Genomic DNA, 23,731 nt, shown 5'->3' with positions numbered 1-23,731 from the left:
AGGGGGGACTGGAGCATTGCACTTGACTTTTTGGAGAGTTTTCCCAGCAGGGCTCAGTCCCCGTCACCTCTGTGCTGGCTTTGCATTAGGGAGCCAGGGACACCCCTGGGGCTGGATGCCCAGCACATAGGTGCTTGCTTTTCATCAGCAAGACTTGCTTGATAGCATACAGGAGAAGAAACCCTGGTGCTTCAAGGGAATATTTGCAACTTAATGCTGGACTGAGGGCTTGGCTGATGGCAGGGGGACAGCCACCCTGTCCTTCCCTGAGCCTGATGGTCCCAGTTCACAGGGGTCCCCTCCCCGTGTGGGTTCACTATTATTTTAGTGCTCCTCTATGAGGCAACGAAATAAAATATATAAATTCTTTGAGCTCAACCTTGGCATCGGCATTTTGCTTTTTCAGCCTCCCTTCTTTCTATCACCTCCTCACATCTCTGGCAGCCAGGATGGGCAAAGTAAAAGCTGGGAAAACATCCTGTTCCTCCCTCTTTCCATGCCTGGGGAGAGAGAAATCAGGCATCAAGAGGGGGGGTGCACCCCCTATTTCACAAGCCTCCGGTTGTACCAGTTGCCGCTGCACACAATCTGAATTGCAGATGGCTTCTGGCTATTTACAGGGCTGGAGCCACATCCCGGAAAAGCAGAGTCACAGCTGCTATTGTGAGGAAAGGCTGAGCCTGTACTGGATTCCCCTTTTTTTTTTTCCCCCCCTGTTTTTGGAGCCTGGGAGCAGGGCCGAGTTGAGAAACGGGGAGCATGGTGTTGATGCTGGTGTCTTGCCCCAGCCGGTGCTCCTCACTGTGCATACCACCCCATCTGGAACCAGTTGGGTTTATGGATCGGCATCCTGCGCTCTCCAGGGATGACACAGTTGCACATCCAGTCGATACGCCTGACCCAAATACAGCGCCCAGCAAGGCAGGCTCATCCTGGCTCCTGGTCCAGCTGCCAGGGCAGCTCTTATCCTCGTGGAGCTGATGGAGCCGGAGATGGCTTGACTCCTACAAGCCCCTTGCAGCATCACATACCCATGGGATGCTCCCCAATACCCTGTGCTAGAGAGAAAACTCATTCCTCCCCCGTGACTTGTTCTCCAGCAGCAGCGTGGTCAAGGAAAATGAGCCCTGCAGGAGCAATATCTTGGCCAAGGGGTGCGGGCATGGGTCGGATCAGGTCCTGCTGGAGTCGATTAGCCTCAGCGAGGGTTGTGAGCTGTCGTGGTTTTATGGGACCTACCTGTTGTCGGTGTTGGTGGTGCTGGCGGGTGTCTCAGCGCAAGGCAGCGGCAGCTGGCATGTGGTGGTCACCTCGCCGTCCTGTGGGAGAGCACAAAAAGGACATCAGCAACCCCAGGCAGGGACCACGTCACCCGGCATAAGATCAGTCTCAGCTGTAGCCCCCTAAAAAAGCCCTGTCTGGCATGTCTGGATTCCTCAGCTCAGGAGAGCCATCTCCAGCCCACAGAGCCCACCTCCCTCCTGCTCCCATGGACATGCTCCTCATCTGCTGCAGGGCAAAGCCAGCCGGCTCCGCGTGGTCCGTGAGACACCCAAGGATCTTGCACCGAAGTGGGTTGGGGAGCGCCGGCAGGTCTCGCCCCGTGGCTCTGCTGTGGAGGGGTGACAACCCAAACCCCCCGCAGCAAGGCTCCCGGCTGGAAGCCATGCAGGAGGGTTTCCTAGATGAGGTTTGCTGCACACCGATGGAAAAGCAGGCACTGGATATAGTAGGAAAAAAAAAATAGGGGTTTTGCCAAAAAAATCTGGTAACTGGTGGCCTCAGACCCCTCAGCCATGCCAGGGCCAGGCAGCACTAACCCCACTGACGTGCTGAATGACCTCTCTGGAAGGTCCTAAATGCGTGCGAGGAGCCCAGGCTGCCTTGCAATAAGGCTTTTTCCCCCCCGAGAACTACTTCTGACAGCACACAGGTCACTGTAGTCACAGCCCTACCCGCGACACGGTGTCCCCGTGCAGACGTGAGCACGTCCCATCACGCCTTCACACCCGGGCTGCTAAATCCCAGCGCTTGCGGTCGGAAGCACGCGTGCAGTCCGAACCGGACACTGACGGGCAAACAAGAAACCCACGTTTATTCCTAGTTCTTTTTTCCCCTTGTTGCTTATTTTATACGCTGGCCGCCCAATTATCTCCCAGGCTGGCTCTGCCCCGCGGTGCCTTTTTGCAATCGCACGGAAGGAAGCTTGAAAATCAGGGCTGCCTCCAAAAGCACCGAGATGCCAAGAAAAGCCACGGCAAGGACAAATCTCTGGACCTTGGCATTATTGTGGGGGGGTGAGATGCTGGAAAGAGCTGCAGGTGGATGGGCTTTGGGCTAATTTTGGCTGCTTGAAGCTATCCTGCAGCGTGGCTCCAGCCCTTCTTGGCCTCCCCCAGGCTGCTCTGGGCGCTGCCTGCCCTCACGCATCCCTGCGTGACGTCCTTCCCAGGCAGCACCTCAGCGCCGTTGGGTCAGAGCAGAGCTCACCTCTGCGTCTCAAGCCACCAACCCCACGTTCACCCCTTGAAGGGGTACTTCTATTGCCAAAGACCTTGAACCAACAGAAGGGTGGGTGAAGTGATCAGCTCCTGCCCCAAAAGCAGTACTTCAGACCGGATTCAGCCAAAACCACAAAAGCAAGAGCGCAAAGTATCGCTTTTAAAAAAAAAAAAATTGCTACTGGGATTTAGTTATTTTTTGGCATTGGCTCCAAAATACCCCCAGTCCCAGCCGGGGAGAGATCCCAGGGCAAGTTTTATCCCAGCTCTTCTCCAGCATGACTCCTGGTATCATCCAACACACCCTTCTCATGGGGATTAGCCTTCCTCCCCCAGCATCCTCCTCCCGCAGGGATGCGGGACGAGGGGCTGCCACACTTCCCAGAGCATCTCGCAGAGCTGAAAAGAGTTGGAATCTGTCCAATTCTATCCCAGTCTGACAGAGCAGTGAAGAAAAGATATATACTATTTAAAAAAAAAAAAACTTTTGCAACATTTCTGTGAGCAACCCAGCAGCAAACCCGTTCTTTTGCTTGGGGGTACCCCAAGGTAGAGAAACAGGAGTCACAGCTGCACTCAGGGGGAGAAATTCATCCCTGTGGGCCCAGGTAACGATGTTCTTAACAGCTGTTGGGACAATGAAATAAAGCCACGTTTGACAGTGTTAGCTTCCTCTTGTCCTTCACCTCGCCCACCTTTACACCAAAATACCCCAAACCTGATGGTCGGTATGTTCAGCTCTTCCTGCCTGGAAGATCTCCTAGGTGGGAAATAGGGTCCCCCAGGACCAGCACCTTTAATCACAGAAGCCCTGTGGGCAGGGAGACACTTGTACCCTGAGTTTGCCGCAGTCTGATCCCTCGATCCCAGCCCCAGCCCCACAGCGAGCGCCGGGAGCCGTCGTTTGCGGTTGTGTGGGACCCTGAATTCGGCAGCCACCGCAACAGCGGTGCTCAGCGCGGTCCCAGGGACGGCCGCATCCCCGACAAACCGGTACCGAAAATAAGGATCCAGAAAGGTATTTACGTTTGCAAATGCAATTAATAAAATAGGCATCCCATTTTGAAGAGGCAGAAATTAAACCCATTTCAACAGGTGCCCCGAGATTCAGTGAGCCCCTCCAAAACACCAACCAGAGAGGGGTGCCTGCCAACAGCTGCCAAAAACGATTCGTGAGAGATGCTCAGCAGCCGTATCACCCGCTCGGTGACCAGCCGGGCTCCAGCAACCTGCTCCCCGTCTGTCTGCCACCCATTGCCGTCCCGACGGCCACCCTGTCACCTTGCATTAGCGCCGGGCGCCTGGGCGTTTGCCACTCCGGTCCGTCAGACGCGCTGGCAGCCGCTAAAAGCGGGTCACCCAGTGCAGAGCGGGTTATTGAGGACTTGCCTCCCTGTTACCACCAGGGAAGGGGGACCCAAGTGATCTAAATGACTATTTTTCCCCCCCAGTTTTCCAAGCGCTGGCGGTGCTGCCGTTCGGCTGAAGCATCGCCCCTTCCCGTTGCCGGGTATCACTCACCTCTCCCAGAGGGACACCCAAAGGCTGGGCTCGGGGCTGGCAGCCACGCAGCTCTCGGGGCGCTGGCAGGAGGGCTGAGGAGGCAGCGGCCAGGCATTTCCATCTGGTGACAGCACCGCAGGTCCCACACGGTGGCCGGAGACCACCAGACTGAGGCCAACGCCGTGTCCTCCACCTCAGCGTTTGGCTGCTCCGCAGCATGGATCCCCTGCGCTTTCCTGCTGTCATTTCTGCCATCTAGAGGGGACGTTTCCCCATTGCAAATGCATCCCTCAAAACATAACAGACCCCCCACGCACTCCTTGATTCAGAAAAATATCACGGTCCGTCGCTCACCACTGCCGGAAGAGCCTGGCCGCAGTGATTCACACCATCAGGACGGGGAAAGCCAGATGCCATGAAGCAGGCACACCCCCAGAAAATTTCTGGGGAACATTTTTTCCTGCTCGTTTAACCAAAGCTAGAACCTTGCAGCATGAAACTAATGACAACAGAAAGGAGAATTTCACAGTATGATCTGTAAAAGATATATTTAAAACACTCAGAGGCAAACGATCAAAAAATATCATCAACTCTCATCGGTCTAAATGCAAACGAGGCACTAAAAGGGTTGCCCAAGGTCTGGTTCTGCTTACGGTGTCCACAATTACTTAGAATTACTTAGAATGCCCTGAGCGGGAAGGGACCCACAAGGACCATCAAGCCCAGCTCCTGGCCCTGCACAGAACAACCCCAAATTCACACCGTGTCTCTGAGGGCCTTGGCCAAGTGCTTCTGGAATATCGCCAGGCTGGTGCCGTGATGCCTCCCTGGGGGGCCTGTTCCAGGGCTCCACCACCCTCGGGGGGAAGAACCTTTCCCTAATACCCAACACAAACCTCCCCCACAAAGAGGACCGAGCTGGTACGTTAGGATGGAGCTGGACTGAGAGGCACGGCAGGTGTGCTGGAGCAGAGCAGCTGGGTAAACTGGGGACATGGTATATGAAGAGGATGAAACCCAAGAGTTGAGTCTAAGGTACAACCATGCCCTGGGAAGATGTGGTTTTGGTGAGAAAATACTGCAGCCTGGCATCGCACAGTCCAGCTGTTCACGGTCTGCAGGATGCCAGCTTCATCTGGGTTGGGTTTTGGGGGGAGACGGCTGGAAGGCACCGCCTGCGGGACGGCAGCTCTGCGGGACTCGCCATTTCCCCAAGGATCAAATGCAAACCGCCTGCGTCCTCAGGGACAACAGGCTCTGGGACAAGCGACCCTGCGAGTGGCTGCACCGCACTGTTTGCGGCAACAGTTCCTTCCCTGCAGCCCAAAACCAGGTTAATCACCTGAAGGTACTGGATGCAACATCGCTCGTCTCTCTCCCACACTCACCTCTGGTGAAGGACGGGGCGCTTGGAGTATAGGAGCCCTGTGAGGAACCAATCTCTCCAAGGAGGCTCAGGATACGACCTGCTGGAGGGACCAAGGGGCTCAGAAGTTACGTGAAAGCACCGACATTAAGGCTGAAGAAAGCTGGGGAAGGAAAGTGCAACGCATCTTCCCAGTCCCCATCAGGCGAAGCTCTCCACCTCTCAAGCCAGAGACCACTATGATGGACAGTGGCGAGATCAAATGGATCCCTGCTGGGAAAAGGGATTTATTGCTGCCCTCGAGCACATCATCCAAAAAGCCTGCACAGCTTGGGAAGGAAATCTTTTCTACCCCAACGTGTAGGTATAAGAGGGACTAAAACCCTACCTGCACCTAAGCTCAAGTGAGGCAAGTGACAAGATTTCTGCCAGCAGGGCAGAGAGAGGAGAAGCTCACAGTACTTTTCCCCAAGAAAAAAGAAAATGTATAGATCATATCCTGCAAGCATTCCCTTCTCTTGGCTCATTAAACAAACCCATCTGTTCACAAGGACTGTGGTTAGAGCAGCTGAGCCGTGCCGACGCGCTGCTCTGCCACAGCGACACAACACGGCAGAGGCTGAGGGCGGCAGGCAGAGGCAGTTGGAAACGCCTGGAGGAGCTGTAGCCCGATCTGCAAGAGGAAGCAGAGGGAGCAAGAGGATGCCAACAGTTGTGGTGTCAGGTGCCAGTAAAGATGGGGAGCCCCTCCGCCTGCAGGTGGAATCTAACTAGCTCCCCTTCTGCGAGTGGCGTTAGCTGGGCACAACGTGTACCTTCACAAATATCGCAGCGGGGTCCCACGCCACGTGCCGGGGTCGCAGCTGCCCAGAGAGCCCCTCTACAGCCCCACGGAACAGCTCTGCCCTTCGGCGGCAGCTGCCGCTTCCAAAGCGTCTGCCTGAGGTACCAACCTGGGAGAGCCCACGCCGGGTGCGTGGCGAACAAACACAAGCGTGACCGGGTTTCATTTTCTTTCCTTTTAATAGAAACATCCTAGAGTAACTTGGGAGGAAGATCAACCTAAAGGGAATGTCTCTTGGAATAAAATGGTGTGATGTGCTTCAGGAATGATGTGCAAAGTTAAAGTGTCCAAACAGGCTCGGCTCAGGACTTCCTGGATTCTTGGGTCTTCTTGATTTCCTGCAAGGAGATCAGGAAAGCAACTGAGCATCTGCCGCTCTCTGGGAACAACTCGGAGTTTCACAGGAGACCACAACCGATCATCTCCTCAGAACAGCTCCCACAGCATCACCGGACCAAGCCTAGAGTTTACGCACGAGCCTTTAGGGACAAGGCAAGCTTTGGCTTAGAGGATCTTCAAAAATAGCCACCTCCCTTCCATACTGTCCAGGGCCACTGACCCATCATCACTCATACGTGATCTCAGCAGCTCAAAATAGATCAAGCGTGGGCATATGGTCACGTTTCTGTGGCTGCCGATAGACGGGCCCTCAACCTGCTCAGCCTAGATGTGGTGCCTGCCCAGGGAGCGAGGCAGAAAAGACCCGAACGACTCACCTCCAGGAGTATCTCCTTCAGTTCGGAATAGGCTTTTTCTAAATCATCGTTAATAATGACCAAGTCAAACAGGCCAGGCTCTTTACCTAGGGAAGATGAAAGAGGAGTTATAGGAGAACACGTTCTTTCCTTGTGCCATCTCTTGTGCACAACCTGAGTTCCTATGACGTTTTAGTAGTATTATTTCAGCCACTGATTATGCACTCCCCACTGCAGTTCCTTGCGGGCAGTTGGCAGAGAAGCTGCACGGTGCTTAGACCAACCTCAGCTAATGACCAAGTCCTGCCAGCACTCCTTGGAGAACAAAAAACCTAAAACAATAATATGCAAAGAACCCCAAAATAATAATATCCTAAAAAGAATAACAAAAAAATATCCTAAATCACCCACACATCCCCTCTCCCTGCGCACATCACTCAAAGACCCCAGGACTTACTCAGCTCCAAATCTACACGGGCTGCAGTCAAACGCTTCAGTAAACTTTCTTCTGTCTCAGTCTTTCGGTCCCGTAGTCTTTTTTCCTAAATCCAACGACAAACATATTAAAGAAACGCGTGTTCCAAGCGCTGCACGCAGAAACCACCCCCCACCCCACGAGCCAGTGCTGTCTGCTGTTTCCTACTGCCGGCAGCCACCGGCACGCGAGGCAACACTGCAGAGCGTGAGGGGCCTCATTCACGGTCCAGAGCAAACCAGTGGCCAAGCTGCGGTTTGGGCTCAAGATCTCCTACCCAGAGCTCAGATTCCCTGTCTCTTTTCCCCACCTGTATTTTATTTTTCCCCAGGTGCTGCTGGGAGATGAAATCTCGCTGCTGGGCTCTGGCAGCTGATGCTGTTTGGCTTCCTCCTCCACAACCTCAATGGAAAACACAGACTGCCTGATCTACTGAGAGCAAAAAGGGAGAGCCAAGAGTCATGGGCTTCTCGGCCACGTACTTCTTGCACGGCTTCAGCAAGTTGCATCTACGTGTCTGCACCCCTCCCTGAACCATGACAGTGATTTCACTTCTCCCAGAGGCACACTGCGATATTGTATCGAGCACCATAAGAGCAGAGCAGTATAGGATTTCCAGTACTGCAAAGAACCAGCCTCCCTCAGTTTAACTTTCATATCTGGGGGCAAGTCTCAGCACAAAAATCTCCTCCTCTCCCCAGCATATGCATAACTAACGCCTTTAAAGGCTGGCCACACTGCAACAGAGCCTATAACCCAGTGCAGGCAAACACACTAAGGTGTGGAAACCATACAGGAGGGACTCAAAAAACAGTGCACAGGAAGATTTAGCCCTGGGAGCCAGAGTTTGGGAAGTCAGGCTGGGCAGAGGTGCGCTCAGAAACATCCTCCCACCCTGTTCTATGGCCCTTAAAAACATACAGATGAATCAACGATGGGGGAAGCCCCGTTGCTTCAGAGCAAGACGCTGATTACCTCTAACTGCCTAACGGCAAAGGAAGGCGGTCGCTCACCAAGATGTCTATGGAGGGAGGCTGCACAGAGATGTAGATGGGGTTCAGTTCTGTCCTCTTGATGTTCTTCACGCCCTGGATGTCGATGTCGAGGATGCAGATCTGGTTCTGGGCCTGAACAGCCTGCACTGCGCCTTTACTGCGGACAGAGCAAAGAGGGAAAGAGTCAGAGCATCCAGCCACAGCAGCGGGGGTTTGGTGTGTCCCCCTCCAGCAGCAGGTCTTCACTTCACAGGGCTCCCCGTGCCCAAATTGTGGCAGGAGAGAAGAGAGAGCCTGCTCTGCTCTTGCTAAACAGTTTCTCCAAGCATCCTCTGGGTCCCTGAGGTGGGGCAGGGACCTGCTGTCTCCTGCTAGAGAGGCTGGCAAAACCACACTGGAAGGTGTGGAAATGGATAATATGCAGCTATCCCATGAGCAGCGTGAGGTCTGGTCCGTAAAGCTCCTGTCCCCAACAAACGTAGGAGCAACCTTCGCCAAAGAGCAAGAACACTGAGAACTTTCCTTCTCCAGAGATCCACCGATTTCTGGACCCATGAGCTCTCCTGAAGGATGCTGGATGGAGATGGATGCTCCTGCCTGGGTCGCAAGATGCACAATTAAGATATTTTTTATGTGGCAGTTCTTGTACATTGTTAAAGACAGCATCTCTTCCCCAACGGGGGGGAGTGCCTCAAGCTTGTTCCTGACACTTACAATTCTCCCTTGGAAAGCAGCAATGCTAACCCCCTCCTAGTGTATGGGAGGTACTTGGGCTAGTTACTGGGTAGCAGCCCTCTTGGGGGCCTTTTCAGTCAGTATTTGCACAGTGCTGGGCACAGGTTCTTCCTAAAGCCAGGTCTCCGTGGCATGATGGAGAATATGGAGGGAAGCCCTGCCAGGAGCTCAGAGGTGGCACTGCAGGTCTTGAGGCCAATAAGTCAGGACATCATGCAATGGAAGCAGAGATTTTGAGAAGAGGCTGCCCTACAACCAGCCTCCAACTTGCTTGATTCCCTGCCCATACCCAAAGCACCTCTTTGGACCTCATCTTGTCACCCTGCACCACCAAGGTTTGCTCCCTGACACCTTCTGCAAAGATGTCCTGGAAATAGACTCTCTTAAACAAACACTCTCATTTTGTCCTCATGTTTTTTTCCTTTTCTCCCCCAGGAAAGGGGAGTCACAGCTCCAGCAAAACAGGATTCGGGACCCCCAGCCCTCCTCCCACGGCTCTCACCAGCCCCGCTCCTGGCTGTGCCAGCTGGAGAAGACGGGGTCTTCACTGGCACAAAGGAAGAGCACCCATGGGCGTCACGCAGCAGCTGCTTGTGGCCATGGCGCTGCTGTTGGCAGGGTGTGAGCAGAGGAAGATGTGACAGCACAGATGGAGAGTCCTGAATGCGTGGGTACCACAGCTACTTGGCAGCTCTCTGCAAACGCAGCCGGGGAGGACAGAGGCAGCACAAGGAGAAGGTGCCTCCCAGAGGAATAGGGAGCAGGGCTGAGATGGGGAAAGCTGCAAAGACTTCTCTGAGCCTGCAAGCCCGGAAGAGCCCCGGCAAACAGAGATGAGCAACAGAGCAGCCCGACACAGCGATGCTGTAAGCTCCTGGCGCCGGACGGTGGGGAAGAGCAAGCAGACAGGCAGCCTTGGGGTCCCGCCGCTGGTCTGGTCAGTGCAGCAGCTCTACTGCCTGCAGAGACACTGCCATGATGAGGTCATGCAGGAGGATGGAGGTGGTTGGTGACTTTCCTCCTGACCTGGGAGTCCCACAGCACAGGTCACAAACCCCAACAGGAAGGAGGAAGCTGAAGGGAAGCTGTGAGAGCAGCACTGTGCCCAAATACAGAGGTTTGACTCCTTGCCTGGGTGGGCAGCAGCGAGAGCCCAGGTCTGAGCACCATCCACCACAAGACCACAAAGACCCCCCAGAATGGCTTGGTTTGCTGTTTGAAAGCCGTGGCTTCATCTGGTATCACCTGGTATCAACTAAACCCTGCTATAACTGATCTACAAAGAGCCAGCAGCTCTCAGAGCCCTGAGAAAGAAACCCCATGCCTGCACTCTGGTTTCATCCTCTAATTTAAGGCCACTTCAAAGCAACCCTGCTTTCCGTGGGCAGGACTCAGCACTATCCCACAGACAGGGCCCTTTCGGGGCCCTTAATTTAAGCAAATAATTTTTAGGTATTCCTTATTATTAGCTGAGGAGATTTAAGGAGCAGAAAGGATTGGCGAAAATTTCAACTACTCTGATAAGCCTAAGGGACTCTCTCCATTTTGTCACACATCTGATTAGAAATATCCTTAGGCACTTGTAGAGGAAACATAAGCTTGGAGAGTTTCTGCATTTGTTGTGTTTGCAAACAGGTAGTTATGGCTGAGGTGGTTTGGGTTAATTTCAGCCGCCCACCCTGCACGCCCACCACCACAGGCAGAAGACAGGCAGTGTGAATACGCAGAGGGGGCCAGGGAGAAAAGCATCTCAAAATCAAACCCAAGCACATAATTTCATTTGGTTAAAGTATCAAATTCCTGCAAATTTCAAGGAAATTGGCTGAGGAGAGATGTCTTCTCAGCATCCACCCTGAGAAAAAGTGCACCAAAATCAACTCCACCTACGTATCAGGCATCAGAATGCAGCCATCTCCTCCACACTGTGGCTGGGTGGATTAAGCAGGATATGCATGAAGGAAGGAAGCCTGTCCTACACAGGATGAAGCCAGGGATTAAGGAGCTTGAACTTGGCTTCTCCTTGGTGCTGGGTATTTGGAAGATGAGCTGTCAGGTTTCGCTTCTCTTGCCAAAGCAGTGACACTGGAATTATCGAGGCCAGGGCAGGGGATTGTGCTCCTCTGTCAGCCTCAGGGGGAGCACGGCCAGACCCCTGCGAGGCTGCCCTTAGCTGCGGTGACAGCAGCGACACCTCCACGTGTCACATTAAAAGCGCTACGGCACTGAAATACAAAATCACCAACCGCTCCTTCAGAGCTGTGCAGCACTTTCAGTCTGGGGGCCTTATGTTGGCATCTCCCATAAGGAAACCATCCTCAGAAGGGAACTTTGCCACCTCCAAAAAACCCTCAAAAAAGGACATTCAGCTCTTTAATCATAGAATAGAATCATTAGGGTTGGAAAAGACTTCAAGGATCAAGTCCAACTGTCAACCCAACACCCCGGGCCTCCTAAACCATGTCCCCAAGTGCCATGTCTACATGGTGTTTGAACCCCCCCAGGGACGGTGACTCCCCCACCTCTCTGGGCAGCCTGTGCCAGGGCCTGACCGCTCTGGCAGGGAAGACATTTCCCCTCATCTCCAACCTAAACCTCCCCTGATGCAGCTTGAAGCTGTTTCCTCTCGTCCTGTTACTGGTGACTTGGGAGAAGAGACCAACTCCCACCTCACTACAGCCTCCTTTCAGGTAGTCATAGAGAGTGAAGAAATGTTTCGGAAACATACATCTTCCTGAAAAGCATTTCAGGCAAATTTCTTTAAAGCAACCAATTAAATACCTCAGGACATTTAACTTTCCTCCTTAGCAGGTCCTCTACTATAGCGCCACAGTTTTCCCACAATAATTATATATATTCTAATTAACGCTGCAGCTTAATGTTTTATTGATCATCAGCTCCAATGCCCAGGACAATGCTATTTTAAAGTCGACCCAACTCTTTAACCCCAGTTAAGGGTGCTCTGCAATTTATCTGTTTGTAAGCAGCCACTTTACCAAGGGAGCACACATAGTTGTTTCACAGCAGCCAAGACAGGTGTCATCACTTCTGCACCTGAATTCATCGTATTCAGACCATTAGGTAAGGCTGGGATAATGAGAGTAAGTCTGTTCTCCCCACTACTCTCTCCAATCACTTGGAAAATATTAAGGAGCGTAAATAGTCTGTGAAAATCACCCCCGGGCACAAAAAGCGTTAAGGATATGAACTACTTCAGCAGCCCTCAAACACCGGAGGCTAGAGAGGATCTCATAACGCAACGATGATTTGGTTATGATGAGCTATCTGTCTGCGAGACTTCATTTTGCCGTCTTAATAAAGCTGACAAGGACCCCGCTGTCAAAACGAAAGGCATTGCTTATGGCAAGAAGCTGCGTGTCTGGGGGAAAACAGTGCCACTAAGTTCAGACAATTTTTTTTTCCTTCACCGTCTTCTCAGCTCCCGGCACCCCCTGGTTCAGCAGCGACAGCGTCTGAACCACATACCTCGTCCCATACATATTGCCGGAGAACTCTGCATGCTCGATGAATTCACCGGCATCAATTTCTTTCTGCATTTCCTCCCTGGTCACAAAGTGGTAATCTGTGTAGGGAAAACAGGAAAAATAGCCAGAAATTAACATCTTGGAAGGTGAAGTTCATGGTCAAAATGACAACTGTGGGTGCTTAGGGGAAAAGCACCTTCAAATCTGCTTTGGACAACGTTGGCAGCCTGCAGGTGTCTACCTCCTAATTTCCGTACACAGTGTCCCCTCTCCACACCAGTTGCCCAGATTCCTGCTCAGAATGTTTTGGACCTTTCTGTGTGGCCAGACATGCTGCTGTGTCCCCTTTTTTCACATCTTTTCCCCTTTCTGGTGCAGGGGGAAACTCCCCTCCCCAGCCCCCAGAGGTGTGGAACACATTACAGCAGGGCTGCCGAGGCCCTGAATTTGAAAGCATGATTAAGGACTAGAATGGGATGAGAGAGAGAGGGAGATAAAAGGGAACATCAAAAACAAGCTGAAAAGGAAAGTCTATCTTTTGTTAAAATTCCTCCCTTTCACTTCAGAGCGAAAAATGCCGACGGAAATTAAGTGCAAACCACATTTGATTATTTCTGAAATACACAAACCAGAAAACAGAAGAGCCGCCGGCCAGCTGCACAGTTATAACTAAATAAGCTATTAATACAGATACAGGCATCTTAAACCGAGAGCCCTGCTTTGGAAACCTCAACCAGCAACTCACAGAGACAGTGTCTAGAAAAGAAAACTGGCAGCACACGCTCTGCCTCTTAACATTTCACCACTTAATTAAATTTTTGTTCTGCCAGGTCCATCCCTCTTCATTATCTTCTCTGCAACGCACGGCATGTGCTGCAGAACAGTGATAAACGGCTACGGTCTTAGAGATAAAGGACAAAAGAGCGGGTATATGTGCATATTTATATGCCCATACACATAGACACTCTCAGATACACCATCACTGAATGTCTGCCTCAGGAAACACACCCTATAAACATACATGTAGGACCAACTTATCTGCCAGCAGGGATTCATGCATCCATTTCACATAAAAACGTAAAATTTTTCAGAGGAATTATTTGCCGAGTCCGATGAGAGAGGCCCAGGTGCACCACACTCACCTTTGCCATTTACTTCTCCAGGTCGGGGCTGCCTTGTGGTATCTGTAAGCAAAAAACAGCCTTGTAAGTTTTGCAGATCACCCAAAAAGTAGTAGCATCCCAGAAATAAAAGCACGTCCGCAGCAGATTAACACAATCACGCAGTAAGCCGATCCTCTATTTAAAATGATCAAAGTTTCTGGGATCAGTTAGTGTAACACACGACATGCAGGATTTGCCTTTAATCGACGAATCCTAGGTAATCTGAAAACAATCAATTAAGATTGTTAGGGGCTGAGCGGTCAGTGTGGGACTTACCAGGCTGGGTTTAGTTTTCAGCTCCGCTACAGCCTTCCTGTGTAATCCTAGACACGTTTATTCGGACCTCTGCCTCAGTTCAGGGGAACTAGTGGTGCCCTACTTCGCAGAGTTATCTTCATTTTAAAAGATCATGCAGCACCTACATAGGTGCTAAAAATAACCAGATTTAATAAGGGCAAACTCCTGCAGGAGGTAGGTGAATAAGTCGGACAGCCTTTGAACCCTGTTGGAAGTAATTCAAACTAGTATTATTTTAAGCACATGCTCTGCAAACCAAAAAGAGGCTGACGGGCAACACTGATTATTTTACTTAGGACCAGCAGGAGTTAACCTAATGCAATAAGGCTCTAAAGCACCAGTTGCCAAGGTCTAAGTGGCCTATGGAGGTTTAGGAAAAAAAAAAACCAACCACCTACCAAGAAACAACCTTGGGGAAAATGGTAAGATTTAGCTTGGAGTGAGATGAAAGATTCAGCTGAATCAAGAGAACGGGGTGAAACACACAAAAGGAAAGAGGATTTAAGTTTTTTTCATCACCAGCAATGTTAAATTTTTAAATGTCCAGTATTTGCTCTTTCATGGTAGGACAAATCTGGATCTCGCAGATCTCAAAGCAAGGGTTTCACTTGCAGTATCCAAGGCGTTAGGGCAGTAAAAAACACGTTGGTAACGTACTTAAAAACGCCTTGCAGAGCTCCAGGGGGAAAATCAGGCAAGTGAGCTGTGGGCACAGCCCAGACTCTGCAGGTAACCTTTAAAGTGTCACTCAAGAAAAAGGGAACAAAATCAATATTGTAACAGGCAAGCTGCCTGGAGAAAATTCCCTGCCCTTACTGTGCTGGGGATGCAGGAGGCCTTCAGCACTGCCGGCAGGCAGGTGTGAGTGGATCAAGCCGGCCAGCCAGGGGTTATTTTCACATTACAGGTAGGAAAAAAGGACCCTTGGCCAGCACTTAGTGACCAGCGTAGAGAAAGACAGCCAATACCAGAGCAACGGCAGGAGGGGGAACGTACGCAGGCGATGGGGAGAACTGTTTCACTGAGCCGGTAATGAGATGGGCTTCACAAAACTCTTTAGTTTTAAATCTGAGACTCTGGTGTGCAGCCCCTGGGCTGTTAAAATCCTCATCAGCTCCCTCAGGGGGATGGAAAGAATTGGCTTTTGAAGCAGAGGTGTGGGGGGATTTTGTCACTTTGAGTCAAATATCACTCAGAAAAAAAATATCGCCTCTCTGAGCTGTTTTAGAGGTGTGGGGAGTGACCAGACCTGGAAAGGGTGCTATTCGAGGTAAATCTTTGACTTGCCACTCAATACCAGTAGTAAAAGGCATCCTGACTTATTTAAACATGCCAAAGAGCCCACAGACAGACTAGGACACAGGCAAGCCATGGAAGCCCATTATTTGGGGCATGAATACATCCACAGAAGCAGGCTCCGGGCCAGCGGCCCTGAACTCCTCCACTGCCCTTTCCCAGAGACATACAGATACTCACGGGAGACACTGAAGCCGAAGATGTTCTCGTAATCTTTAAGCAATTTCTTTAACAAAGTGCTCTTCCCTGCACCCGATGGGCCACTCAGAACCACTGGTCTCGGTCCCTGCATGGCTAGAGAGACAGAAAAATACATGTCTGGTTAGGAACACCCATGAAAAAAACAAACACAGCTACCGATTCCCTGGGGCGCTTGGCCCCACAGAACAGCATCTATCCTTTACCCTCAGATACAAGTTTCTGCAGGCAAATCTGAAATAATGAGACATCACAAGCCTAGATCTGATAGGAATTGACTGAGAGTGCAGGAAATACTGGGGAAATTCAAACTACTATGAAATTAGCAAACTGGCTGCAGACGGTGGAAGCTGCCACCCCCATACTGCCACAAAAGATCCGGGCTGGAGCCCTGAGGACTCGCGTATTGTTTTGGAAAGCAGACAACGGAGGACACCAGCAACGCAGCAGGATAGCTTCGCCTTGCTTTGCTGCTGGCCCCAGTTCTTACCAGAGGAACAAACACCTCAGACAAATAAAGGAGGTTTCACTGCAGCACGAACACTCATTCTCAAGGGACTGAGGTTAAACTTGTGGGACGTAACACGAAGGAGGAGGAAAGTGGGCTCCAGCTGCCTCAAAAACAGGATAATTCAAGCCAGCTCTGTCCTAGCTCTGTTCTCCATCACCAGGGCTGGGTCTCTCTGGGACCCAAATCCCAGGGAAAACTTTCTCTCACAAGAGGGAAATGGTGTCTGTGCCCGGTAGCACCTGGAAACATCAAGGGACATCCACACACACACAGGGAAATGCCAGCTTAATACTTGTCCTTACTGACGGAGGTATAGCCAAAGCCACTTCCCTCTCACGGGGAGAGGCCTCAAGGAGCGTTTGCAGGAGATGCTGGCATGAAAACAGGGCAGAAACGAGCCAGCGTTGCACATCGGCAGCTCTGAGGGAGGGGTGGGATGCCCACGAGACTGCCACACCTCTTACGCTGCCCATTTACACCCTAACAAGTACAAACTACAAACCTATGATGGACAGTTAAACGTTTCCTGTCAGTCCTGGGATAAATAGCCACATGCAAAGCCTTTACCATAAGCAGACAATGCCCTGAAGCCTTAGACCCAGAAGCCCAGCGCATCCTCTGCCACTGAACAGTCTGAACACAGGCGTGATCTGGGACACAAACATGCTTTGGGGTTTGTTTCCGTATTTCCTGGAGCAGTAACTCCAGCTCAAGCTGTCTCGTGGCAAGAGAGAAGGGTTTGCTTCCTGGTACGGGGGAAAAAAAAGAAGGCAGCCTGGGGCCACACAGACCTTTCTGCAGTCGTTTCTTCAGCCAGAAAAAAAAAACCTGGGTGTTTTTGTGTGCCTGCCTCCCTGGGGAGGAAGAAAGGTTAATTATCAACATGTGAATAAAGAATAAAATCCTGTACAACAGTGCCAGGAGTACCGCTGGGGTCCCTCATCTGTCAACAGCAATTCAGCAGCTTCTAAACCAGAGGTGATGAAGAGAGTGGGACAAATCAAACAAGCCTATTTTTCCTATTTAAAACCAATTACTTTCTGCAAGCAGTAAAGCCCCTGGAAATGCATCTTTCTTTAACCTCATCAGCTGGGTGCGGCCTCAGGAGCAACCAGCCGTCAGACAGTATAATGCCTTTCTCATTTTAAATGAGATCATAGCAATGTCACCCTGACCTTACAAATCACTTTTTAAAACAGCCTTAAGCGAAATACCGTCTCCTCCGGGATCGGCCGCGGATCGCGCGGCAGGCTAAGCTAGCGTGCTGCCTCCCTGACCCCAGCCCACATGAGCTGGATACCTCCTCATCCCCAAATCCCTCCCGCCCAGCTCTGCGGCCGTGCAGACGCCTTGCAGGCAGCACTACAGCCAGCAATAGGAGTTTTCCCTCCATTCCCCGCGGATACTTCGTACTTGTCTGACCAGAAAGTATCCAAGCCATTGGTTTATCCAAGCCAGAGTTTACCCGAGGATGGGTATTAACACACAAAGTCTAAGCAGATGCCAGCAGCAGCTAACGCGGGTGTAAAAACACCCACTTTCAATCACCATCCAAATGGAAACTGGTTTTTATTTCGCTGTTAGTGCCCTCCAGGTGCTGCAGCTCCCCAGATCCACCGGATCAGATGTTCGCCGGGGACCTCAGAGAAGTGCTCGCACTGAATGTGCAGACACACTGCCAGATTAGGCTCCATCATTCGACAAAGACGAGGCTGAACAAGCTCTAGAACAGGTCCCCAAAAGGCCTTCCAACCTTTCCCTTGACCCTTGAGGTTTAATAATTTCCAAATATCACAGGTTTTGCCTAACCATTCAATACCAAAAGAGGAAAGCGCGCCTTCCTGCACCTTCTCACCAGCAAAATACCATTTGGTGCTTGCAATGAGGAAGCAGAGGGACCCCTGTGAGTTGTCCAAAGCGTCTCTCCCTCTCTTCTGCCCCTGCCAGCTCCTCTTGCCCACATAAATAAACGGGTGAGCCCTAACCATTGCTTGCAAAATGCTTCAGAAGAAAAAGAGGAGCTACACAAAGTTCTCGCACTCCAGTCATCCCAGTGCACTCTGCAACATGTCTGCTCCCGAACGACGCCCCTTCGCCGCACGCCGGCCTCCTCGGCCACCACCGAAAGCACCCGCATGTGGAATTCAGATGCCAGCACACACTCTGAGCGTTTCACATCTTCCCCTCCACCGTGATCCAGCTGCGCCAACAACCTCTCCGGACGCAAAAGTCACGGTCCGTGCCTGCAGATCCCAGCCACGACATTCACATCGCAGCTGGAGGGAAAAGAGCTTTCCTCTCTCCCTTCCTCAGGATTTCATCCACCCTTTAGCAGGCACCAATAGAAAAAGGGGGATTTAAAGCGGCCCAAATCACTTACCATCATTTCATTCAACCCCAGACAAACTGGGAAGGGTAAGAGGGATGGGCAGAGCGCCGGCTGCGAGCAGGCTCCAACGCATCCTTACCTTTTGCTTTTACCCCCTTTCAGCCAAGCTACAGAGTCCAGCTCCTCGCAGCAGCGACAGGCTCGCAACACGAGTGAGCCAGCAGAAAGCTGGGCTATTTGCAAGCTGCCTAAAGCCTTAATTACCGAGCCGCAATTTTAAGACGGCCAATGAAAACCGTTCGCTGGGTTTTAATCTCCTCTCATGGTTTCTTGTCCGCTCCCTGCTCTCCCAGCTGGTAAAGCCACTGATGGGCTGACGGGTGCCAGCACGTGCCAGCCCGGCGCTTCGACAAACAGCAAATGTGTCCCTGTCTCTGCACGTAACCTCATGGATCTCACGTCCCCCGCAGACGCCAACATCGACACACATGGGGAAGAGCCGCTCTCTGTAGGTCACGGGGAGATGTGCTTCCTCCTGGGCGAGACCACCAGCTCGGTCAGGTCGGAGGGGCCTCAGGTCTCCAGCCCACCCTTCTCAAACGCAGCATGTGTTTAGCTGGTGATCAAGTGGTGACACCCGCAGGCACCACAAACGGATGGGCTCTTAGCATCGACGTACGTGGGGCATAAAACCCAGGTTACAAAGCTGCTATACTTGCATTACACACCCAGGAGTTGCGTGGTTGAAGCAACTCTTCCAGAAAATCATCCAGTCTTGGTATTTCACCTTCTGCAGACAACGCTCCTCTTCTTTTGGACTGAAGCCTGCACAGCTGTTGCCTCCAGCCACTGCTTCACCTCAGGTCAGTGATTAGGCCTCTTATCCACCATGAAGGCGACGGGGAAACTCCTCTTGTCCACGCAGATCCAAACCCATGTCTCCAAACAGCATGTCCCAGCACCCCCATGATGGGACCCCACAGGGTCTGCGCCATCCTGGTGCTGGGGATGCTCTTCTGCCTGAAAGAGCACCCTGGGGTGTCAGGGGAAGATGGAGATGCAATTCTTCACCTTACTCCCTTTTTTTCCCCAAAAAAATATTCAGAACTAAAGTGAGAAAAGACACACGGACTGCGATCACAGGTCTCACTTTGGGAAAAGGGCTAAAATTAAACCAGGAGACTTGCAGGTGCTTCCTCTTGCCTCCCTCCTGTATCCCCTCTCTCTTGCTAGAGATCTGCAGAGGAAAACAAGACATAATTTAGAGGGGCAAAAAGCCATTTCCACTGACAGATGAAGGGGCTGGGCCCTCGTGGGTGGCAGGCGGCAAACACCTGGCTGGCAAACCAGGAATCCATGCCAGCCCAGAGCAAAAACAGCTCCCACAGAGCATTTTCAGAAGGCGCCCGGCGCAGCGTGAGGTTTTGGGGACAGCTGCTCAGGGATGGAGAGGTGAAGGATGAAAGGCAACAGAAGAGACGGCCTCTGCCTTGAGATACGAGAAGCGCAGCGGGTGCCCTCTCCTCCAGCATCAGATTTGGTTAAATGCACGCCCTGACCCCGAGAAGTCGCTCACAATGACGAGCTGGGCTGCACACCAGTAATTCTGCTCCTCTGCAGTATTATTAGGGTTTCTCTGCTTCTCCGGCCCCATCAAACACAGCTCCTCTCCCTCCGGCAGCCCAAAGCCCTCAAAAACCACATGTAAAGCACAAAAAAAAAAGCCTGAGAAACCAGATCTGGTGGATATGAGGCTTTTAAAATCTCCCGTTTGGTTCCCAGCCCAGCAAGGCATCTGCACATCACACTTTCAAGCTGTTGGCAGCAGTAACATTCCAGGTACATACATACTTTTCTTTGAGCAGAAGCTCAATATTTTTCCCTTTTGCTCAGATTTTTGGCATTTTCAGAGCAGCCAATCTGCAAATATCTAGTACAGAGGGTCTCTCGCCTCCACGGGGTTACTCCTAAAACAGTTTTTGGATCCAGCCTAACCACCGTGTATCACCACAGCGGGCTGGAATCGATAACCAAGAGAGCAGCACGGCTGTTTAATAAAGATCCTCGTATTTGGGGACGTGCCCCACCTGGGGCTGAGGAGAAACAGCCACGTAGACCCTGCTGGGCTGCAAAAAGATGAGGGGTCACCAGAGGAGGACGCAGGAGGTCGTCACTAGGGCAAGGAACGTTTCTTGGCCCGCTCCCACCTGCTAAACTCACCCTGGGTTTGAAGTGGGAAGCAGCAACATAACCAGTGAAGCAAAGTACAAACATCACAAGAGTTTAAACAAAATCAATGCTGATTAGCAGAGAGGCTTTAAATAGAAGGTAAAGCTCCCTTACAAAATAAAAAAGAAGATTAAAGGACGGTTCCCCTGGAGCCCCAAGAAAGGTCTCCTGGATTAGGATTATAATCCCATTCCCTATTTTTAGCAGGGTCATTATAAAGCTGCAGCCTCCACCTTTCTAAGTTTTGGGACACTTTCTGAAAACCTGGCCCACCTGCTACAGCAACACAACAAGGTTTAACATTATCTGAGAGAAAGCAAACGCTCGGCATCTCGATGTCTGCGGGGAGCCCTAAGGGCAGGACGTCCCCTTGGCCAGGCAGACGGTACCGGCTGCTCCAACAGCCCCAGATCCACACTCGTTCAGTCGGGAAACGGGTGGGCGAAAGCTCCGGGGCTTCATTTGCAGTTTCCCAGCACACAGAGAACCAGCTGGGCTCAGAGGTCCTGCCCCGACAGCTGGCGGGTTGCTTAATAAAGGGAACTATTTGCAGTACTGAAGCAGGAGCAGAGCATCCCCACGGCAGCACCCAGAGCTGGTGGGACCACTCAGCCACCTTCCTCCTGGAAACAATCAGCTACAAAGGGCTAATCGGTCCCGCAGCGGTTGGCGTTGCTGGCTTTGCAGGGGGCAACGATGCACCAGGAGGACCAAGAACCACTCGCTCAAGGTCACTGCAGAAATCACCTAAGCCCAGGCCACGGATGAGGCCGGGAGTCACTCCAAGACCACGTCCTAGCCCCCAAACTGGACCAGTTTAACCAACCGACCGGTTTGAGGTGGTTTAGGCAGCTGGGTGAACGCCTACAGAGGTGAAGCCCGGACAGGGGCGGGTTTGCCATCCGCTTCTCCTCACGTCCAGCGTTTGGCCACCTGAAGGGTCCTCACCCCAAATCGCGCCGCCTTACCTCACCGCCTCGCTCGGCGCCCGCGAACCCCAGCGGATTCGGCGCGGAAACCCCCGTTTTGGCTTGTCTAAGGGGGGGGGGGAAGCGGGGGTGGGGACGCCTCAGGGACACCCCCCAGCAGCGCACCGTGGGGACCCGGCGTCGCTGAAGGGACGGGGCCGCCGCGGCGCGGATCACGCCCGTCCCACCGCCCGCGCCCGCCCGGCGTGGGCAGAGCGGCGAAGGAAGCTCTCGGAGGGGCGATGGAGGGGGCTCAGCATCACCACACACACGCACACACCCCCCCCCCCCCCCTCAGGCAGGAGCCCCTTTGGCAGCACCTCAGCACCCCGCCACGGGGGCCCTTGCGCGGGGCTCAGCGCCCCGGAGGGCGCCGCCTGCGCCGCCTATGCCTCACAGCCACCCCTCACACCCCCCGCCGGGCCGGGCCGGGCCGTGCCGTGCCCCCGGGGGAGGCGGGAGCCAGGCACCCCCCGCTCTCCTCACCCGCCGCCCGGGCGATGGCGCCGCGCAGCCGCCGCCAGCTCATGGGTGAGGGAGGGGCGGGGGGCGGGGGGGGGGGGGGGGGTGTGGGACCCGTCCCGGCAGCCCCCGCGCTCCCGCCGCCCGCGCGCCGTGACGTCAGCGGCGGGGAAGAGGAGCGCCGCGCGGCGGAGGGGGCGGTCACGTGAGCGGAGGGCGGCGGGGCAGACCACCGGGGAGGGTCCGCGGGGGGGGAGGCTGGGGTGAACCATGGGTGGGGATGAGGGGGTCGGATTGGGGGGGGCGTTGGGGGAACCACAGTGGGGGAGAGGGGGACTATCGTGGGGCTGAACCACGGTATAGGCGGGGCGGCATGGTGGGGCTGAACCATGGCTGGGGCTGGGGGGGCCATGGTGGGGCTGAACCATGGCTGGGGCTGGGGGGGGCCATGGTGGGGCTGAACCATGGCTGGGGCTGGAGGGGGCCATGGTGGGGGCTGAACCATGGCTGGGGCTGGAGGGGGCCATGGTGGGGCTGAACCATAGCTGGGGCTGGGGGGGCCATGGTGGGGCTGAACCATGGCTAGGGCGGGGGAGGGCAAATGGTGGGGCTGAACCATGGCTGGGGCTGGGGGGGGCCATGGTGGGGCTGAACCATGGCTGCGGCTGGGGTGGGCCATGGCAGGGCTGAATCATGGCGAGGGCGGGGGGGGGGGGCAAATGGTGAGGCTGAACCATGGCTGGGGTGGGGGGGGGCCATAGTGGGGCGAAACCATGTCATGGGGGGGCACAATGGGGCTGAACCATGGCACAGACTGGGGGGGGATCATGGTGGGACTGACAGGCCACAGGGAGGGGACCCGGAGTCCACACTGCAATGGGGACGCAGGGCTGTCACCCCCCGCCCGTCCCAGGAGAGCTCCATGTCCCCCAGGCTGTCCCCGCCTTACCTCCAGCTCCGTCTGCCGGGGCCTCAGGCAGCGGATCCAGCCTCGCTCACCTGGACCGGGATGGCGTCCGTGAGCCGGGCGCTGAGGTGAGCACGACGGCGATCCCCCGCGTCCTTCAGCGCCAGCCTCGGCGGGGTTGGGCGTCGCGTCCCCTCACGACGGCGCCTTCCCGCCTCCCACCGCCGTCCCCAGGCTGCTGCCGCCGCTCGCCGCCTCCTCCTCCCGCCGCAACAACTCCAACCGCGCCTCCGTCTCCCACCTCCACCGGCAGCTCTACGGCCGCCTCTACCCCGTCCTCCTCGTCAAGACCGACGGCTCCACTGTCCGCCTCCGCTACAAGGAGCCGAAGAGGATCCTCATGGTGAGGCGGGTGGGGGCCGGGGCCGGGGCTGGGGCTGAGGTGAGGCGGCAGTGGGCTTCACGCCGTCCCCCTCAGCTGCCCCTGGACAGCAGCACGCTGCCCGAGGCCGAGCGCAAGGCCCGGCTCCGCAGGCAGTTCCCCAGCAAGCCCAAAGCCGACGTGGAGGAGACCTTCAAGGACATTGACCTGGACACCTACAAGCGCTTCTGGAAGAAGTGAGCCTCTGAAATAAAAATTAAAAATAATAATAAAAAAAACCAATAAAACCGGGAAAAACGAGTTGCCGTCGTGCGGTTTTGTGGTGCGTGACTGGGGTGGCACCGGCGGGAGCTCCGGGGCTCTCCCCCCCGATCAGTGGTATCGCCCGCTTTG

General features: G+C 53.6%; 3 protein-coding genes across 8 annotated transcripts in view; 1 reads left to right on the top strand and 2 right to left on the bottom strand.

The window, feature by feature from the left end:
* GJC2 (gap junction protein gamma 2) overlaps positions 1-3,245 on the bottom strand; it is a 38,926-nt gene extending 35,681 nt beyond the window's left edge. The window contains exons 1-2 of one of the 2 annotated variants that reach the window (XM_075082164.1): positions 1,475-3,245; positions 1,240-1,319 (exon numbers count right to left, since the gene is read on the bottom strand). The gene's annotated coding sequence lies outside the window, so the exon portion shown is untranslated. Of the gene's footprint in view, positions 1-1,239 lie in introns of both variants that reach the window. The other variant, XM_075082163.1, reaches the window with a different exon arrangement.
* A 3,129-nt stretch (positions 3,246-6,374) lies between these two features.
* On the bottom strand, positions 6,375-22,205 carry GUK1 (guanylate kinase 1). 3 transcript variants are annotated; one of them, XM_075082160.1, is made up of 8 exons: positions 22,074-22,205; positions 15,533-15,646; positions 13,739-13,780; positions 12,598-12,694; positions 8,398-8,536; positions 7,367-7,451; positions 6,931-7,016; positions 6,375-6,552 (listed from the first exon to the last, which is right to left on the bottom strand). In XM_075082160.1, the coding sequence occupies exons 1-8, from the start codon at positions 22,114-22,116 to the stop codon at positions 6,517-6,519; spliced, it is 642 nt and encodes a 213-aa protein (XP_074938261.1). In that variant the 5' UTR covers positions 22,117-22,205; the 3' UTR covers positions 6,375-6,516. The 3 variants fall into 3 exon arrangements, with proteins under 3 accessions (XP_074938261.1, XP_074938259.1, XP_074938260.1); XM_075082158.1 differs by having other exon boundaries at positions 21,908-22,086; XM_075082159.1 differs by lacking the exon at positions 22,074-22,205 and adding an exon at positions 19,119-21,278.
* On the top strand, positions 22,073-23,638 carry MRPL55 (mitochondrial ribosomal protein L55). Of its 3 annotated transcripts, none has more exons than XM_075082154.1 (4): positions 22,073-22,254; positions 22,983-23,084; positions 23,191-23,359; positions 23,435-23,638. In XM_075082154.1, the coding sequence occupies exons 1-4, from the start codon at positions 22,088-22,090 to the stop codon at positions 23,576-23,578; spliced, it is 582 nt and encodes a 193-aa protein (XP_074938255.1). In that variant the 5' UTR covers positions 22,073-22,087; the 3' UTR covers positions 23,579-23,638. The 3 variants fall into 3 exon arrangements, with proteins under 3 accessions (XP_074938255.1, XP_074938257.1, XP_074938258.1); XM_075082156.1 differs by having other exon boundaries at positions 22,163-22,254; positions 22,963-23,084; XM_075082157.1 differs by having other exon boundaries at positions 22,229-22,290.
* The last annotated feature ends 93 nt before the right edge of the window (positions 23,639-23,731 follow it).

Source organism: Phalacrocorax aristotelis, chromosome 2 (genome assembly GCF_949628215.1).
Source record: "Phalacrocorax aristotelis chromosome 2, bGulAri2.1, whole genome shotgun sequence".
Taxonomy (NCBI): Eukaryota; Metazoa; Chordata; class Aves; order Suliformes; family Phalacrocoracidae; genus Phalacrocorax; species Phalacrocorax aristotelis.
This window is presented reverse-complemented; position numbering and strand designations above follow the sequence as displayed.